Source organism: Rhinatrema bivittatum, chromosome 1 (genome assembly GCF_901001135.1).
Source record: "Rhinatrema bivittatum chromosome 1, aRhiBiv1.1, whole genome shotgun sequence".
NCBI lineage: Eukaryota > Metazoa > Chordata > Amphibia > Gymnophiona > Rhinatrematidae > Rhinatrema > Rhinatrema bivittatum.
Window position 1 is genome coordinate 815,574,642 of NC_042615.1, and position 15,223 is coordinate 815,589,864.

At 42.4% G+C, this 15,223-nt stretch overlaps 1 protein-coding gene across 1 annotated transcript in view; it reads right to left on the minus strand.

Moving 5' to 3' along the window:
• Positions 1-3,918: 3,918 nt before the first annotated feature.
• LOC115078604 (eotaxin-like) overlaps positions 3,919-15,223 on the minus strand; it is a 31,559-nt gene continuing 20,254 nt past the window's right edge. Inside the window, exons 3-4 of the mRNA XM_029581538.1 lie at positions 11,744-11,932; positions 3,919-5,357 (exon numbers count right to left, since the gene is read on the minus strand). Coding sequence (XP_029437398.1) covers positions 5,348-5,357; positions 11,744-11,932 — 199 coding nt within the window. The 3' untranslated portion in view covers positions 3,919-5,347. The remainder of the gene's footprint in view (positions 5,358-11,743; positions 11,933-15,223) is intronic.

Sequence of the window (15,223 nt, forward strand, 5' to 3'; positions counted from 1 at the left end):
ATCATACTTATCTGGCTAAGTATTGCTTTTGAAGACGTATCCAGATAATTCAAAATGTATCCGGATAAGTGGTGCACATCTGCTCTGCACACTAATTTTAATCATTTACCCAAGGAATTTTAACGCGTGTATCTTTCTTAGCACTTATTTATTTATTTATTTATTTTTATACACCGAGGTTCTTGTATGAAATACAAATCACTCCGGTTTACATAAAACATTGAAATGCCCAAAAGGGAGGGGCATATACATACATATTACATGTAACAATATGTTACATGTAACATGTATGTCACTTGTCACTTGTCAGCTTTTACACCTGTAAACCATCAGATTTTGTAATATGCACGCAAGAAGGAAATTTCCAGTTCTGCCAATTAGTCCACCAGGTTGCCCAGTCTATCTATGTGAGCAAATTTATTCGCGCACCTTTACTTGCATGTGTTTGAGGTTTATAAAATAGATCTTACGTGAATATTTGCTATCTGCGTGCGTATGTGTTCATTCTTATGTGCGCAACTCTTTTAAAATTCACCTTAATGTTTTAGTTGTCATTCTTGACATGTCATCTGCATTCGATACCATCAATCATCTTCTAATTCAACATCTGGCTGACACTGGTATTAATAAGGGTATGTTTTTAAATTGGTTTGTTTCATTTTTTTCCAATAGAACTTCTCATGTTGTCTGGGACTCTGAACGGTCTTCGGTGCATCATTTAGCCTATGTTGCCCTACAAGGAGCTATTTTATCTCCCATGCTTTTTAATATCTGTATCGCCTTTTTAGATCCATTTGTTCTAAAGACTTTGACCCATGCTCTTGGCCTTAGCAGGATCCACTACTGCAAGGCTCTTTTTCATGGCCTCACCTCACATTCAATCCAGTGCCTCAAATAATTGCAAAATGCAGCGGCCAATTTTATATTTGGTAAACCCAAGCATGACCACGTGTCTCCCCTGCTATAGGATGCTCGCTGGCTCACCATTGCCTCTGGGACCCAGTTTAAAAGTCTTTTTTTTAAAACATTTTCAAACACCTGCTTTTCTCTTCAACTTAATTACTTCTTATTAACCAATGAGATCCCTTCATTCATCTCAGCTACACTTGCTAAAGTTCCCTTATCCTAAGGAAGATATCCTGGAACATGCGTGTGAAATATCATTTACATTTCTTGCCCCCTTGCTCTTGTAGTCTCTACCTCTGCCCTTATGGCTCGAGTTTGATTATTAGAAGTTCAGGAAACATCTCAAGATCTGGCTGTTTTCAAAGCTTTTCTTGTAATGTTTTCATTGATTTACAAATGTTAAGCTGTTTATACTCATCATTTTCTTGGTTGTATTGTTTTAGTTGATGTACAAATTTTAAGCTGTTGTATATTTTGTTTTATGTTGGTTTGTCTTTTCTTTTCAACAATTATTATCTGGCTTCTTTATTATTAAAACTTTTTGTTATTTCAATTTTTATTGTTTTTTCAGAGTGTTATATTGTTTCTTTTATTATGTTTTTATTATATTTTATGTACATTGCATTGATATGAGGTATGAAATGGGATTCATCAAATAAATAAACTAATGGGTAAACATGATTCAGTTATTTACTCTTTCAAAAAGTACAAAGACTAGGGGACATTCAATGAACATAGGAACATAAGAAATTGCCATGCTGGGTCAGACCAAGGACACATCAAGCCCAGCATCCTGTTTCCAACAGAGGCCAAAACCAGGCCACAAGAACCTGGCAATTACCCAAACACCAAGAAGATCCCATGCTACTGATGCAATTAATAGCAGTGGCTATTCCCTAAGTAAAATTGATTAATAGCCGTTAATGGACTTCTCCTCCAAGAACTTATCCAAACCTTTTTTGAACCCAGCTACACTAACTGCACTAACCACATCCTCTGGCAACAAATTCCAGAGCTTTATTGTGCATTGAGTGAAAAAGAATTTTCTCCGATTAGTCTTAAATGTGCTACTTGCTAACTTCATGGAATGCCCCCTAGTCCTTCTATTATTTGAAAGTGTAAATAACCAAGTCACATCTACTCGTTCAAGACCTTTCATGATCTTAAAGACCTCTATCGTATCCCCCCCTCAGCCGTCTCTTCTCCAAGCTGAACAGCCCTAACCTCTTCAGCCTTTCCTCATAGGGGACCTGTTCCATCCCCTTTATCATTTTGGTTGCCCTTTTCTGTACCTTCTCCATCGCAACTATATCTTTTTTGAGCTGCGGCGACCAGAATTGTACACAGTATTCAAGGTGCAGTCTCACCATGGAGCGATATAGAGGCATTATTACATTTTCCGTTTTATTAACTATTCCCTTCCTAATAATTCCTAACATTCTGTTTGCTTTTTTGACTGCTGCAGCACACTGAGCCGACGATTTTAAAGTATTATCCACTATGATGCCTAGATCTTTTTCCTGGGTGGTAGCTCCTAATATAGAACCTAACATTGTGTAACTACAGCAAGGGTTATTTTTCCCTATATGCAACACCTTGCACTTGTCCGCATTAAATTTCATCTGCCATTTGGATGCCCAATCTTCCAGTCTTGCAAGGTTCTCCTGTAATGTATCACAGTCCGCTTGTGATTTAACTATGAATAATTTAATATCATCCGCAAATTTAATAACCTCACTCGTCGTGTTACTTTCCAAATCATTTATATATGAAATTACTAGGTGATACATTTAAGACAAATAGGAGAAAATATTTTTTACTCAATGCATAATTAAGCTATGGAATTCATTACCAAAGGATATGGTAAACGCTGTTGGTGTAGCTGAATTTAAAAAAGATTTGAACAAGTTCCTGGAAGAAAAGTCCATAAACCATTATTAAGGTCAACTTGGGAAAATTCACTGCTTTATCCCTGGGATAAGCAGCATGGAATCTATCGACTTTTTGGGATCCTACCAGGTACTTGTGTCCTGGATGGATCACTGTTGTAAACAGGATACTGGGCTTGATGAACCTTTGGTCTGACCCAGTATGGAAAATCTTATGTTCTCATATTCTAAACTGGGACTTAATCCCGGGACTGAACGTGTCCTCTGCAACCAGTTCATCCCTGAACACTAAAATAGGAGGCTACACTTAACACTAGATGGGCTAGTGAAAATTGTCTCCTCAGTGCCCACCTGGCCGGGCAACCTATGCCAGGACACTTTCTCAGAGCTCCCCCACTGAAGTCTGGGCCTGAACTGACTTGGGGAGGATTCAGAGACAACAAGTCCTCTGCCAGACATGGCTCCACGTTGCCAATGTCCAGATCAGAGGCACTGTGTGTGTCCCATTCTTCTGGCTGACTCTCAGCCTGTAATCTCAGGATAGAACTGCAAGCAGCAGGATGGAGACTGTGCTCTAGTCTGTCCAGGTCCAGTCCTCAGGTCTTGCATGTGTCTGCTGCTGCTGTTACCTCTGCCATTGAGTAATGGTGGGGGCCGCACACTTGTTCTGCCGCTGGCACAGCTTCTGCTCATGGTGCCACCACACCCCCACCATCCTAACTGGCCCAGGCGGGCAGGGAGCACATCAACTGGCTGCGAAAATGGCTTGAAACTGTGAGGCAGCCCAGGACCTAGCTGGCGTCTGTGCTCAGATATTATTCATGATAGGAAGGAAGGGGAAGGGGAGGGAGAGTGAATCTGGAGGGCTACTGGGCATCGGTCAGGAGGTGGGTATTGCATCTGCCCAGGGGTGCCACAAATCTTGAGCCAGCCCTGTCTCCACCCCTCCACATCTGCTGGACCAGGGATTGGCTAACGATAATAGCCGCAAGAGAACCATCCAAAGATTTTCAGCCTCAGACGAAATCTAGGCTGCCAGGCAAGACACACCACACTGGGGGAAACCTGATTTCTTTGGCCTTGCCATTCATATCTATAAATGAAGACAATGCTGAAAGTAACATAGATCATTATATTTATCTGTTTTATTTTATATGGAAACATACAAAAAAAGGCTTCAGTGAAGGAACAGAGTGATTACAATATAGAATATAAAAGAAAGCAATCCAGTGCTTGTTTGCATTTCTAGCATAATTCCTCTTTCATTTTATTGCATGATTCTTGCATTCATCAAGTGAATAACACAAACATTTTATTGCCTTTTTGAAGTCTATTCAGGTTACTGACCCCCTTAGGGAGGGTAACTGTCAGCAGCCCGCTTATGGCTAAAGTCAGTGAATACAAAGTAGCCACAGATTATAGCCTGAATTTTCAAAGCGGCTTTATGCGCACTTTGAAAATCGCCGGGCCGTGCCAGCGTGCACAGGAAGCAAGCATAGCTTCCTGGGTGTACACTGACGCACTTATTTTGAAAAATGAAAATAGGCCAATCAGTACTTCCCCCCCCCCCCATGAGTGCATGGAAAAGTATCTGAGTAATCAAGCAAAGTGCATACTTTTCCCCACACAACTCCCGGAATAATTTTCAAAAGTCAATTTCCCGCGGTGTGTGCACACAAGTCCTTTTGAAAATCACATCCAAAGAGCTTTCCTGCTCGTATGGGAGCTGCCGTGTTGGAAAGAATGACATCATACAACGAGAACAAAGGGCTAGAGGGTATTAGGGCAGGCTCGCAGGCCGATGTAGTAAAGGTGCTCTCGGTTGCTTGTACGCATGCTTTTGTGCGCAAAACTTTATTCCCAATTTAAGAAGGAGAACAGGGGATTTATGCAGACACCTGAGGTTTTTTTTAACGAGTAGAGAGGGCTGATGGCTAGGTTCCAGAAGCGCTGGGACATTAGCATCCCAGTGCCAGAATAACGCAAGTGTTAGGCCGTTTATCATGTGGCAAACAGCGTTTACAGTGTGGTAAATGGCCTAATGTGACTTTGGGAACGAGGCCCTGAGTTTGAACCTGTGGCAATGAAGGCTGAAGTGGCTTTGCCACAGGTCCCAAGAAGCAGCAGCAGCAGCAGCAGCAGGATTTGAACCCTGGCTTCTCCGATTCATAACCTGTTGCTGTAACCACTAGGCTTCTCCTCGTCTGAGAGGCACCAAGTCTGGTCTAGGGAAATGTGTTGCCAGTGAGTGTGAGACCAGGAGAGATTTCCCGTTCTTCAGGGGAACGTTAAAGCAAGGAGAAAAAACCCCCCAAAACCTGAGGGATGTTGAAGCAAGTTCCAGAGAACGCTTGGGGCTGGAGGGCTGTTGTAGAAGAGTTGAGAAGAATGCCTATTTCCAACCCAAAATATGTGACCATCCCACCAAAGGCAGGACGGTCAACTACTCTGGAGGAAGAACCACAGCAGCAGAGAATCGGCAACACGTCATTGACGCCGTCCATAATCCACAGCGCGTCTTCTCCAAGAAAGCTAAGAGGAGGGAAGCTGGATCACGTTCTCCTGGGGAGGGAAAGGACGTTGCAGAGTTAGTCTGATGTAGTGAATGAACACAGTGACATGAAAACATAGGCGCACATCTTGCCCTCTCCCTAGATCTCCCCCACTGCAGGGTGCCCATGTCAGAGAAAGGCAACTGCTACATTCCTGTCAGTGTTTGAAAGGTTTGATTTAAGGAGTAAGAGGGAGGGTCTTAGTTTCCTGTTGAAGGATCTACTTGGAGAGAAAAGGTGGAAAAACCCCCCATAGTCATATTTATTTTTTTGCCAAATAAACGTTTGCTTTCCTTCTGTGAACTGTCCTTTCTTAAGTTAGGTCGTAAGGTACAGAGGCTGTTTAGAAGACTGTAACAAATGACACACAGAAGCTGACACTTAACTGCAATCTGCTTCACCCAGTAACCTGTAGCGAACTGCACTGAACGTTGTACCTTGCTGTTGCCCCTATTTTATGTTGCTGCTGTATGACGGGGCAGAAAATAGGGGCAACAGCAGGGTACAACGTTCAATGCAGTTCGCTACAGGTTACTGGGTGAAGCATATTGCAGTTAAGTGTCAGCTTCTGCGTGTCATTTGTTACAGTCTTCTAATCAGCCTCTGTACCTTACGACCTAACTTAAGAAAGGACAGTTCACAGAAGGAAAGCAAACGTTTATTTGGCAAAAAAATAAATCTTACATTTTCTTTACTCACATGGTAAAAACTGAGATAGTTCCTATTGCAGTAAACAAATGGGAGTTTAAAAAAAGTGCACTGATCCATAAATGTGCACAGAAAACATTTTATTTATTTATTTATTTATTTATTTATTTAGAACTTTTCTATACCGACTTTCCAATAACAGAATTACTGATCAATTCGGTTTACATTTTGAACAATAACAGTGACAAGCAAATGTCTTACAGAGAACAGGAAGAATAACTTGGAAATGAATATATGGGGTTAAACAAAGAAATACAATATACATAGCCTAATATAGGCAGAGGCAGATAACTTCTGTGTGGGGTTGTGTATAGCTTTTAAGACTGTCAGGAGGTTGGGAATTGCATTTTGTACTTTTGGGCTGCCAAGGAGTTAAAGTTGAAGAATTCTTTGGGGAATTCTTTGTAATGTTCTATGGAATTCTTTGTGTTGTTCTATGGGTATTGAATAGGGGTTCAAAGAGTTTTTAGAATTGAACTTGTCTAGTTCTTGTATAGTTCTCTTATAGGTTGTTGACAACAACTGATGTTCTTATATAGATTCTCTTATGGTTTGATTGAAAATGATTTAAAGGGGGACCTTGGCAGAGAAGCTTGTGCTGTCTGATGTTATGGAAAAGCTTGGTGGAAGAGCCAAGTTTTAAGTCTTTTTTTGAAAATAATGGGGCATTGCACTGATTTGAGTTCCGGCGGGAGCGTATTCCAGAGTTTAGGACCAGCTGTGGAGAACATAAATGTGCACGGAAAACATAGGATACATGTGCATTTTGCGCACACCAATAGTGTCTTCTGTACATCAACAAATAAAATTGTATGCAAAGCATCTTCCCTGCAAATAAAGCATGCTTCATTTGTGTACTAGTTTGTGTTTTACGCACATAAAATTTAAAGTACAGGACCCCTGTACCATGAACGTTGAGTTTGGTCCCGTAGAGTAACAATAGCCCAAGTAACTTTACTCCATCTCTGATCTGGAGTTAAATTTCCAGCATTAGGAAACCATGCGTCAAGCCTGTGCACCTCTCTGTATCAGGGAGTAATAGCCAATGCCTTCGTTAACATGGGATTTAGACGGAGCACTAATTAGCGTGCAGTTTTACACTGGTTTGTGTACACATTTTTTTTTTTTGCACATCTTGCTTGCAGAGTAAAATCTGTGCACAAAAAATGTATGTCCAGGGAAAAAGTGTACACGCAGCCCGGCGTACATTATTTTATTTATTTATATTTATTTATTGAAGGCTTTTATATACCGACTTCTTGATACAAATCAAATCAACTCGGTTTACATCGAACTAAGCAGTAAATATAGATAACCAATCAACAAGAGACAATTTAAGAAGCATAAAGTTACATTATAACAAGGATGCCTTAACTAGGAGTAGGAAATAAAGAGGGAGAACGAAGATAAATACTATAAAGTGAGGGAAGGCAAGAAGCCGACCTCTTAATAGCTGGAGAACATGATTTGGTGAATTGTTTATTTACATGAATGAGTGAGGAACAGTTCTAAATCAGGCTGTGGAGCTTGAAGTGGGGAAGGCTCGGCAGAACAGCCATGTCTTTAATTTCTTTTTAAAAGTTAGTAGACAGGTTTCTTGTCTGAGTTTACGGGGGCATGGTGTTCCAGATAGAAGGGGCTGCAGTGGAGAATGACCGATCTCTGATGTTTGAGTGGTACACTGCTTTGATTGGAGGTACATTATAGGATCCCTTATAGGCATCCCTTAAGGGTCTGGCCCATCGAGTGAAATTTGAGAGGGTGAAGTAGATCAAGAGGGGTCTGATGGTGGATATTTTATGGATGATAGTGGAGGGATTTATGAAGAATCCTGAAGCTTACTGGGAGCCAGTGAAGATCTTTTAGAATTGGGGAGATATGCTCTCTCCGATTGGTATTCGTCAAGATTCTCGTCGCGCATTTTGGAGCAACTGGAGAGGTTTTATAGTAGAGGCAGGTAGACCTAGCAAAATGGAATTGCAATAGTCGATCTGGGAGAACAGAATGGCTTTGGAGGACGGATCTGAAATCGTAATGGAATAGGAGGGGTTTGAGTTTTTTGAGTACTTGTAGCTTGTAGAAGCACTCTTTTGTGATGTGATTTATGAAAGCTTTAGGTTCAAGTGACTGTCAATTAAGACTCCAAGTTCTCTGGCGTGGGATATTTGTATATTAGATTGCGGTTGGTGAAGGAAGAAATTGCCTTCTGGAGTGATTAGTAAAAGTTCTGTCTTGGACGTGTTGAGCACCAGATTGAGGTTTGAAAGGTGATGGTTGATCATATGTAGGTGGGAGTTCCATAACCTGATTGTAGAGTCTATCGAGTTGGATATAGGAAGTAAAATTGAACATCGTCTGCGTATATATAGAATTTAAGATTGAGATTTGCGAGTAGGTGACAGAGAGGGAGTATGTAAATATTAAACAGGGTGGGTGATAAGGAGGAGCCCTGGGGGACCCCGAATGGTGCATTTGTGAGAGAGGATTCCTTGTTTTGATTTTTATCTTATAGCCTCTATTGCTGAGAAAGGAATCGAACCAACTTAGAGCTGAACCTGCAATTCCTATGTCTGCTAGGCGCTTTAGAAGAATTTTATGATTTAACGTATCGAAGGCTGCGGAGATGTCGAGGAGAGCTAAGAGGAAAGACTGTCCTTTATCAAAGCCAATGTGAATTTGATCGAGGAGTGAGGTGAGGAGGGTTTCAGTATTGATGTTCTTTACGGAACCCATATTGTGAAGGATGTAGAATGTTGTGGTCTTCCAGGTAATTTGAAAGTTGCTTATTAACAATTTTCTCCATGATCTTAGCTACGAACGGGAGATTTGAAATCGGGATGGTGTTAATTGTTGAGGTCCTATGGGTTCCAGGTTTGATTTTTGAGTATGGGTTTGAGGGTAGCCAATTTGAGAGCGCTCTTTCGGAATGTTCCTTGTGAGAGAGAACCAATTGATGATATCAGCTAGATATTTGGAGATGTATTCTGCGTAGAGAATATCAGAAATTTGGAAGCGAATTTTGCGTCCAGAGGGTGGGTTGACGGTTTCATTCATTTTATCGGGTTCTCTACCTCTATAGTGGGGTAGGCTCAAAGGTTTTCCAATCTATGTCTGTGTGTCGGTAGATGAATAGTGTCCGGAAGTAGTGTATTAGGACTGGTAGGTAATCTGGGCAAGGGTGTTGGAGATTTTGTTTTGAAAGAATAAGGCCAGATCATTAGCCTTCGATTGGGCTGTATCGTTGGGATTGTAGGGGAGCAGTTTTGTAAGTCTCGATACGTACAAGAAAAGGGCCTTCCGCATCGTACACTCATATCGTGGATGCGGTGGGCATAGAAGTCTCTTTTTGTTCTAAGTGTTGCGTTCTGTACGGGTGGAGAGCAGTTTTGTATATGGTTAGTGAAAGTGGATTGGGATTCTTCCTCCATTCTTTTCTTTCCGTCTTAGTTTTTGCTTCGGTGGGGGGAGTTCATTAGAGAACCATGGCTGTTTGTTTTTTTGAGAAGGATTTATATCTTTTTTTGACAGAGGGCATAAATTGTTGGCTATCATTTCAGTAATTATTTTGCCAGGATAAAATAGCTGAGTTAGGATTGGATAGATCCAGGTTAGAAAGTTCTTTGAACATGATTACATCAGGGGCCTCATTAGGGCTGGTAATTAAGCATTGTGGAGACAGCGGCTACCCGCTCACTTGTTAAGGTCCCGCTGTTGTTAGCAAGCCGTTAATTAATCCAGCCCACTACTTGTCATGACGTGAAACTGTATCAGTGCCAGGAAAATCAGGATATGCCAACTGGGCTTTGATGTCTTGGACTGGGCAAACCAGAATATTTTGAGGGCAGTTTTTCCGACTGGTTCAACAACCTTTTTTTTTTTTTTTTTAAAGAAAATCCACAGTTGCAGCAGATGTTTGTCCACGATTGCCAGTAACAGAGGGATCCCCCTCACGATGATGCAAATGACCACCGTAAACCAGCACTAATGCGAATAATGTCTAGTGCACAATGGGTTTAATCACCGGTCCCAGATCAATTTTCCCAGACTTTGGAGTGACGCAGTTAAAAAGCGTGCAATAAGAAAGAAGACTTCTTATCTCTTGAAACCAAATCATCGTCAAATAAAGACGCGGTCTCATCAGGCATCCAAGGACACGAGACGCGTGATACATGATGGTCACCTGCATAATATTCATTTAACTGTGTGGTCAGCTGTACTGTGAGGGGATCCCTTTATTAGTGATTTCACAGTTCCGCTCCATAATCTGTTTTATTGGGTATTGGCCACGACTACTGACCTGCTCAGGCCTTTTGGATTTATGTAAAGTAAATGTGCATAAGACAGACACAAAGTGGGGAAACAAATCCTCCGTTTGCTATGATTCCTTTTGAAATACATTTTGCCCATTCAGAAGTTGCAAACTTAACATTTGTGACTCCCAAAATTGTGGAAAAAATTTAACCATTATAATAATTTAATAGCCACAGGCCACCTACAACCAACCACCACTTCTATCAAGGACACTGTCATAAGTGCCATGTATTATTACTGTAATTACTCTGGGAATAAATAACAGCACACCTCTATCATCATCAGAACACATCACATAATTATTATAGTGAAAACTCAAAACAGCCTACCACAGTATAGCACCATTGCCATCACCTAAACGACCATAATATCACAATGCAACAATTATCACCTCAGCATACATCACCAAGCCACAATTACCACTATCATCAATATCATGCATCCACAATCTAACACTACTGTCATCACTACCAAAAAAAATACCAGTCTCCCCTAGCTTACATCATCAACTTAAGCCTTTAGACACAATGGGGCTGATGCCAGTGCGCTCAGCCGAGCACACTGTTTGACCCATGGTTGGACACAGGTTGTTAACCCGTGACTGTGCATAGGTTAGAAAAACGGACACTCATAAAATTGAGCGTGTCTTTTCCTAACCCGCTGACAGCCACCTCTCCTGGGCTCCCGCTGCCGAGGAAGCGCTAGGGGCGCACATTTGTCCCTCGCGCCTCCTTGGTAACGCGACCCCTCATTTAAATATTCAATCTCGGGCCCAGGAGAGGTGCTGGGCGTGCGTTAGGAAAGCGGACGCTCAACACTGAGCGCCCGTTTTTCACGCTGATTTTTTAATTTTTTTGCATCGGCCCGAATGATTGGCAGCACTACTGCTGAAGTAAATCAGCGCTATCATCAGCACACCATCGCCATTACCCTTACTACCACCATCATCGACTACAATGCACCAGCTCCATCCTCACCACTTCCTCACAACACATAGTAACACAGTAACGACAGCAGAAAAGAACCAAATGGTCCATCTAGTCTGCCCAGCTAGTTTCTTATGGTAGTGACTGCTGCTTCGTGCGGATCACCCCCAAGCCTTATGTTAAGGGTAGTAATATATACAGTCATAACCAAGCAACTGTCAAGCCCCTAACAGAATTTTTGCTAGCAACATTTTTATGGGGTGAACAGCCTTCTTTTTTCCCTAATGTCTGTGTATCAGTACCCCAGACCGTAAAAGTCGATAAGGGTACCGATATGCAGTTATTAACGTCACCATTCTACCTTGCCATGTAGCAACACCGCCCTCATCCCCGTGAGCTCGGTGCCTTTCCCCTGTCATTGCCGCCGTCACCCCTCTACCACAGCCCATACCTTGAGCTCCCTCCTTCTCTTGTTGCTGGAATTCCCTTTGATGTTTTGGATTTTTTTTGCTTCTTCTTCCTATCCTTTCCTTTTCTCATATTCGGATTTATCTTCATTTTGTCCAGTTGCTTCATTCGATTTTTGACCCACTTGGCATCAGAAGGAGCGCACAGTCTTCGGTTTGTCTTTGTGATGAAGCTAAAACAAGTAAGAGAAGATGTGGTACAATTACTTCCTGCTCTTCCGTAGTATTTATTGCTATAAATATCAGATACACGTCTGGACTCACATGTCATGAGCATGAGCAAGCAACTCCACTCCTTGAATCTGGAAAACTAGTCAAACTTTTACAAAAGGAAGGGGGATCTAAGGCAAATTTATTCTATTCCTCCCATTGACAATTACTATGACCATGGGCAAGTTAATTTACCTGACATAATTGTTGGATCTCAGAGAGAAAAGGCAGGGTTTCTGAAGTCCCTTGCTTCAGATTTAAAGAAAAGCTTATTTTAAAAACACTTATTTAGGTTAATTTACAGAAGAAAGCAAAGTGTGCTGTTGAGTCATTCATTGACAATATGCCTAGACTTAGTTTGGGGTGATACCAAGTACCAGGAGAAAATCTGTATTCTCTGTGTGCGGTTACGGTGTATATCATCAGTTTAAGACTATCACTAAAGCTGACACATTGTCAATGGCTGCAAGAAAGATACAGAGATTGTCTGTTTCTTGTGGCATGTTTGTGCACTGCAATGACAAAGAGTCAGCCTCCTGCTTTCTCTGTGTAAAAAAAAGTAATTGTGCTAGCTAGTCTACTAATTTTTGTGCGTGTGATTCTTTCATTAAGTTTGAGGTATTTTCTTAGTGTACCTAGTCACTCAGCAAACATCATTAAATCACTCATTGTGCTCTGTTTACAACAAAAGTGACTGACTGGTCTGCTGTCTGTGTGTGTTGTAACACTAAAACCCCCTAACTATTGATTTGTTTTAATAAATTCTAACATGTCACTCTTATCAAGAGGCAAACATGGCAGTGGGAGAGACAGAGAGAAGGCTCTTCCTCAAGAGACATCTGGGGCAAGCACAAGCAGCAAAGGAATTGCATTTGTTTAAAACAAAAGTTAAAAATTTAACGAATAAGAATAATTTGTTACTCTTGGGGGGTCCTGAACCAAATTGGGGCCCCACGAATGAAACAAGGCTTATTAATTTGTTTTAAACTAATGCATCAGACTTGGACCTAAGCCAGAAGCTCGGGGCCTCGCCTAGGGCATAGGCTGAGGCCCAAAGCAGGAGCCAAGGCCTATGCTCGTGTGTCTCGCCTGCGCCTCGACCTAGGCCCGAAGCTGAGGTATTGCCTAGGACCTAGACTGAATCCCAAAGCAGGGGCCGTAGGCTAGGCCCGAGCATGACGCTGGGGCCTTGGCAGAGGCACGGGTTGATGCCAGGGCCTTGGCCGAGACCCCCAAAATTAAAAAAGGAAAAAACTTGCCTGATCCGTCAGGTATCCGATAAAGGTCGGGTCCTGACACTGAGGCCTCGGTCTAGGCCAGGGCCTGGACCCAGGCCCAATGCCGCGACTCGTCCCAAAGGCCTCTAGTTGAATTTTTATTTATTTATTTATTTTTTTATTTGTGTTTTTCTATACCGGCATTCACGGCAGTTCGTATCATGTCGGTTTACATAAAACAAGGGGTGAGCAATACATTATAACGTACATAGCTAAAACGTAAGAGTATACATTACAAAAGTATAACAAGTGCGTAGAAGAAAAAGTTACAATAAAACAGGGGTTATTCTAACTGGGATTAGAGTTAGAGGAGAGATAAAAAGTTTAACAAGAAGTAAAACATTGTAGTGATTGGTTGGTATTGTCTGTTTCAGTTTAATAGAAGATGCTCAGTGTTGCTGCATTTGATGGAAGTGAATCATTAAGGGTCCGGAAATGCTTTCATGAACAGCCATGTTTTAAGTCTCTTCCTGAAGGTTGGAAGACATGGTTCCTGTCGTAATTCTAAGGGGATTGAGTTCCATAGTGGGGGACCTGCTGTGGAGAAGGCCCGATCTCTCAATGTTATATGTTGGGTGGTATTGTTGTGAGGTACTTGTAGATATTCTCTATATGCTTCTCTGATGGGTCTGTTGGAGGAATGTTTTTTGAGAGCTATTTGTAGATGGAGTGGAGCCAGTCCATGGATATTTTTGTAGATTGTGGTGAGGGACTTATGAATTATTCTGTAGTGGATTGGTAACCAGTGAAGGTCTTTGAGGACTGGTGTAATGTGATCTCTTCTCCTTTTGTTTGTTAGAATTCTTGCTGCCGTGTTCTGTATCATTTGGAGAGGTTTAGTGTGGGATGATGGGAGGCCTAGAAGGATAGAGTTGCAGTAATCAATTTTCGCAAATATTATTGCTTGGAGCACTGTTCTATAATCATGGAAATGAAATAGGGGTTTTATTCTTTTTAATACGTGCAGTTTGTGGAAGCAGTCTTTGGTTGTTTGGTTGATAAACGATTTTAAATTTAGCCGGTTGTCTATAGAAACTCCTAAATCTCTTACTTTTGAGATTTGCAAGTTGGCTGGCGGGTTTGTAGTGATTTTGCAATTATCTGGAGAGAATTGTGGCATCAGATCTGGGTCTGGGCTGAGGCCCTGGCATCGAGACCCGGCATCTGGGTCAGCTCGCAGCATTGGGCCTGGGCTCGGGACTCGGCCTCTGGGTCAGGTTGTGGCATTGGGCCTGGGTCTAGGCCGAAGACTTGGCATCGGGACCCAGCCTCCGGCTTAAGTTGCTGCATCGACCCTGGGTTTGGGCTCCTACCTAGGTGGAGGCCCAGGCATCAGGACCCGGCCTCTGGGTCAGCTTGCAGCTTCAGGCCTGGGCTTGGGCCAAATTCCCGGAGCCAGGACCCGGCCTTTGGGTCGGGTTGCGACTTTGGGCCTGGCCTTGAGTAGGCCGAGGCTGTGGCGACCTACTCTGGCCTCAGCCTACACAAGTGTGAGGCTTTGGTCTAGTCCTTGCCGGTGGATCCCCACTGGACTAGTCAAGTGGGTGCTTGGGTGGGGGAACCTGTCCCCGGCATTTTTCTGGAAGGGTGGGAGGGAGTCTTTACTTTCGTTTTTTTGGCCTTTTTTAAAATTGCTTGGATGAAAAAAAATCTACAATCCAGGAACTGGAATTTGTGGGGGAAAAAACGTCCCAAAAACAAACCGAATAACGAAAACAAATTTTTTTTTCCCCTGCACATCCCTACAAATAGCAGTGATGATGATGAAAGGCATAGTATGAGGAACAGGAGTTCTCCTACCACGATCAGAACACCTTTTTAATGAGGGAAAATCCATCTAGAGATGCAAGGTTAGTTGGGAAGATGCAACAGCAGCCACTTGCGCTCACTTCCACTGTTGATACGGTGCAGGAACAGAGGAAGGCAAACTCAGTGGAGGGTTGCAGCAGCAGTGGGAGAGGTCTAGGAATGGAAACG